This window comes from Juglans regia, chromosome 7 (assembly GCF_001411555.2).
Source record: "Juglans regia cultivar Chandler chromosome 7, Walnut 2.0, whole genome shotgun sequence".
Taxonomy (NCBI): Eukaryota; Viridiplantae; Streptophyta; class Magnoliopsida; order Fagales; family Juglandaceae; genus Juglans; species Juglans regia.
Window position 1 is genome coordinate 18,862,330 of NC_049907.1, and position 5,028 is coordinate 18,867,357.

A 5,028-nucleotide genomic window follows, 5' to 3' on the forward strand; every position below is an offset into this window, starting at 1 on the left:
TATTTCATAGAATTATTTATGAATTGCATGATTTTATGTGAGAGTGATTTCATGAAATCATTTACGAAATGCATGATTTTATGTGAGAGTCATTTCATAAAATTATTTATGAAATGCATGGTTTTATGTAAAGATTTATGCATTAAAGTATTTTATGAAAAATCATGATTTTATGCGATGAAACATGTATCACGACATTTTTGAAATAATGTGATTTCATTTGAAATCTATGATATGATATGACAAGTACGTATGTGATTTTGTTTGAAGTCTATGAAATAACAAGTATGCAAGTATGATTTGATAAAATATGTAACGGCCTATGTTATGATATGAAAATGGTACCTATGTTATGGGCATATTGCATTGCCAGGTCGTGCATGCTGGTAGTGCTCCCAATATTGTCTTCCTTATGTATGGATTCCACAACCCGCGGCCACGTGCGGAATCGGAATCTATTTAGACTCGCTAACCCTAACTCACGGGGCTCAACAGTGGATAACGGCCTATGATAAGTGAAAGATAAGTTAATGTTCATGCTCATGTTATTTATGAATGTATTTATGAATATGCACGCTTTTCCAGAAACCTTATGTTTATTATGTTTACTGTATAATGTGTTGCTTATTGAGTATTCGACTCATTTTAGTTTGTTTTCATGTTTTTAAACCCCCCAGGTGATGACATTTATGAATATGAGACTGCAGGACAGGACTTGACTCCGGGAGGCAAGGCTGAGGCCTAGACAGATTTTGCTATGACTATTTCTATGGTTTAAATAAATTATTTTGATAAGCACATAAGACTTCTGTATTTTTAATAAATGCTTCCGCAGACTTTATTTTGGATTTTCAGTATTTATTGAAGTTTGTTATTTTATGGAATTCTTTCGTATCAGGCGCGTTGTTAAAAAGGAAAAGCTTTTATATTTAAGTTTAGTAGTAGCACACTGGCTCCTCGAAAATTCTAAAATGACTTTTCGGGAACGGGGTGTTACAATTGGTATCAGAGCCCAGGTCGAAAGATTCTGTAGACTTTTCAAAATAGAGAGAGAAAAACTTTTGCATTGAATTTTAAAAAAAAAAAGGATTTTTTGGAAAATAGAAAATGAAGGAAAGAAATGTCTAGGCCATGGTCTCCCAAGGCAAGTTCTGCTTTGCAGTAAGTATGTTATAAATTTTCTTTTAGTAGTTGAATGCATCTTGATTGACATTGTTAAAACATGCATGTTAGAATGGCACCTTGTGGAAGAAGACCACGCGTACCCCCCCTCTGAGAACAATATTGTACAAGATGATAATTCAGAAGTACTCGCTGCTGCAACGACACGTTTCTTTCAAAGGATGGTCGATAGTGATATGGTGGTAGGTAGAACCACACAAGTAGGATGCACATTAGAACAGTTCTCCCACCAGCACCCACCTACTTTCGATGGCATATTGAATTCCTTAGATGCGGAAAGCTGGATTGAACGTATGGAGCAGATTTTCAAAGTGCTCTACTTCACGGATGATCAGAAGGTGAAATATGCCACTTATCATTTGACTAACATGGCAAACAAGTGGTGGAAGTCGACTCAGGCTTTGGTTCAGTTGGAATTAGGGGAAGCAGTCCCCATTTCTTGGGAGCATTTCAAGAGAATCTTTCTGGATCACTTTTTCCCACGAACTCTTCAGGAGTCGAGAGCTCGCCAATTTATGGACCTTACTCAAGGATCAATGACGGTAGCACAATATGCTACGACATTCATGGAGCTTTCCCGTTTTGCCAGTTACATAATTCCAGATGAGGAAAAGAAAGCTGAAAAGTTTGAGCGCGGTCTGAATCGCAGGATTAGGGAGCGTGTACGTACTTTCAGGATTCAGAGTTTCACGGAACTGGTTACTCGTGCCACCATTGCTGAAGAAGACATTCAAGAAAGTATCGATTACAATAATCAAAGGAAGCGACAGCAGCAGCAACAACTCCAACCAGCATCACATAGGGATAAGAGGCCTTTTCAGGATAATGCACAACGACCACAACAAGGCGAGACTGGATGGCTCCCCATGTGTGGGAAGTGTAGTAAGAGGCATGCAGGGAAATGTTTGATGGGAACTGGAGCATGTTTCGAGTGTGGAAAGGAAGGACACCATCTTCGAGACTGTCCTGGGAAGAACATAGCTACTACTCAAGCTACAAGAGATGGACAAAAGAATATGGCACCAGCTCGAGTTTTCTCCTTGGTACAGTTGCGTGACACCAATGTGCCCGCCAATGAGAACACAGGTAACTAATTTCCTCAATTAGAAATATTGGTTATTGATTGAAGTATTAGCTATGTAAGTTGTGGTATTCATGATGACTACTGGAAATGTTATAGGTGCTATAGGTAACGAAATTCTATCTTAGCATGAATTATAGGAGTTAGGATCTGAACTTTGGAGAATCTCAGGTTATGATTTATTTGAGATTATTATTGCATGTGGAGAATTTTTTTTTTAAATACTTTTTGTGGAATTATTATTTTTAGGCTTGTAATCGTATTCATTATCGAGGCTTACAATTTTGGAGAATTAGCGAGGTGTAAGAATAAATATCGAAGGATTAAAAGTCAGGGAATAATAGGTTCGATTAAATGATCAAGGATTTAGAATAAAGACAACAAAAGAATGTGGAGAATTAGTACATTGGTTGTTGAGTTCTAGCAAATTCCGAGGACGGAATTTTTATATGGAGGGGAGATTGTAACGACCCGACCCTATATTTTTTTCTTAGGGATAAAATTTGAATAATTTCATTAAGGCTCCATCAATATTATTATTATTATTATTTTTCCATCCAAGCCCTTGAATCCTCTTCATAATACAACTCCTCTCGCCGAATTTTTCTTCTTCTTTGAATTTCAAACAATCCACTCACATGCACCTGCACATGCACGTCTCTTCCTTTATTTTTTATCTACGGTTTTCTTTAGGTTCTCAAACAAATATACATATACACGTTTCACTCACCAAAGAATGCAAGCCGCAATGCCCTCCATCGTGAGTCTTCCCATCGCGTATCAATACAATGCATGCACGGCTTCATCCGTTTCCTCTGCATTCACGTTTCTCATCCTAGGGTTTTCCTTTTTGACTCTCAACTGGCTAGGTTATAAATAGTTAAGCTCTCCTCTGCATGAAAGGCATAGCCACTGCCGCCAAGCTATTTTCCTCTCTGAAAATTTTCCATGAAAACCAAACCCACACCTTCTTCCCCACGTCGCACTATGATCCCCTCCACGCCAACCCAAACTGCAAGCCGCACTCCTTAAGCCCTCGCACGCTGCCCCCACTTCATGCAAGGCCTCCAGGCCACGTCTAGGAAAAAAGAAATCGAGAGCCACTTGCACGACGGAAGTCGTGCGTTAGCACAACCCTAGCCCCACAAAAGAGCATAAAACTTTGCCTCCCTCCATAACCACGACGCAGCTCCTCCCTCTGACCACCTCGTTGCCCAGCAAGCAGAATCACTACTCGACTTACCTTGGAAAAAGCCAACAACTAGCCTCCTTTGTTTTTAGCCCTCAAAACAGAGTATTTTCGGAGCCACGGTAGAGCCAAGCCTCCACCTTGGCAACCGCCTCTCCTCGTCGGAAGCGTCCACACCTTTCGGCCGCAGCTGGGTTACTCTACGCCCCGGACCACCACACGTAAGTCAGTCCATCTCCCTCACGCAGTGATTCTCACTCTCTGTTCTCCCTCTATCACTCACGGCATGTAGTTCATCCCGTAAACTCTCTCTCTCACTTTTCGTCTCCTCTCTCTCTCAGAGCTTTGCTGCCGCACTCTCAGAGCTTTGCCGCCGCACTCGCCACCCTCTCCTCAGCCCCCGCTTCGTCGCGTGCTTCCTCTCTTGGTAAGGATATCGCACGGCTTATTTTTCCCTCAAGAAATACCTGTGTCTTCAAGTTGGAATGAGTTACGTTTCTGTCGGCTTTAATTACTGAAGGGTAGATTCATTTATTTTTAAATTACATGTTTGTCTCTTAATTTTAAACCAAATAGCAACGTATTGAACTTATATTTTATTTTGAGCTTTAATTTTATTTTTGCGTGGGCTCTTAATTACTGGCTTTAGGTCTTTTTGTTCCAATGATTAATGGTTTAGAATAATTGAGTGTTAGGAAGATTTTAGATTTAGAAAATATAGAATATTTTTTTAATAGTTTAGATTTTCAATAAAACCTCTTGTTTAATTAGAAATTTATGCAAAATATGTGTTTATTTTTATTGGCGACCGATTACGTGTCGGAAATAGTGGATTAGCATTGTAAGGTAAGTAGCATGATCATACCTTTACACGTATGTACGGTAAATGGCATGTCTTTTATAAAAACATTTTGCTTGTATGCCCTTCTTTGGAAGCTTCTTTTTACGTACCCAATCATGATATATTTATGAAAATCCATGATTTTATATGAAAGTTTATGAATATTGATGATCTTAGGTGATAATTTATGCATTAAAATAGTTATGGGAAATCATACATGATTTTTTTTGAGAGATTACTCATAAAATTATTTATAAAATGTATGATTTTTTTGTGAGTTATTTCATAGAATTATTTATGAATTGCATGATTTTATGTGAGAGTGATTTCATGAAATCATTTACGAAATGCATGATTTTATGTGAGAGTCATTTCATAAAATTATTTATGAAATGCATGGTTTTATGTAAAGATTTATGCGTTAAAGTATTTTATGAAAAATCATGATTTTATGCGATGAAACATGTATCACGACATTTATGAAATAATGTGATTTCATTTGAAATCTATGATATGATACGACAAGTACGTTTGTGATTTCGTTTGAAGTCTATGAAATGACAAGTATGCAAGTATGATTTGATAAAATATGTAACGGCCTATGTTATGATATGAAAATGGTACCAATGTTATGGGCATATTGCATTGCCAGGTCGTGCATGCTGGTAGTGCATCCAGTATTGTCTTCCTTATGTATGGATTCCACAACCCGCGGCCACGGGCGGAATCGGAATC

General features: G+C 38.2%; 1 protein-coding gene across 1 annotated transcript; it reads left to right on the forward strand.

Moving 5' to 3' along the window:
• The first annotated feature begins 1,343 nt into the window (after positions 1–1,343).
• On the forward strand, positions 1,344–2,391 carry LOC108979674. Its single transcript, XM_018950386.1, has 3 exons — positions 1,344–1,844; positions 1,947–2,268; positions 2,363–2,391. Exons 1-3 carry the CDS (start codon positions 1,344–1,346, stop codon positions 2,389–2,391), a joined length of 852 nt encoding a protein of 283 aa, XP_018805931.1.
• The last annotated feature ends 2,637 nt before the right edge of the window (positions 2,392–5,028 follow it).

What these genes read in the sequence shown, in the direction of transcription:
- LOC108979674 (XM_018950386.1), top strand. Translation starts at nt 1,344, where the DNA reads ATGGTCGATAGTGATATGGTGGTAGGTAGAACCACACAAGTAGGATGC. An exon ending in ATCGCAGGATTAGGGAGCGT is followed by an intron (nt 1,845 to 1,946) that starts GTACGTACTTTC and finishes AATCAAAGGAAG; the next exon opens with CGACAGCAGCAGCAACAACT. An exon ending in GCCCGCCAATGAGAACACAG is followed by an intron (nt 2,269 to 2,362) that starts GTAACTAATTTC and finishes GAAATGTTATAG; the next exon opens with GTGCTATAGGTAACGAAATT.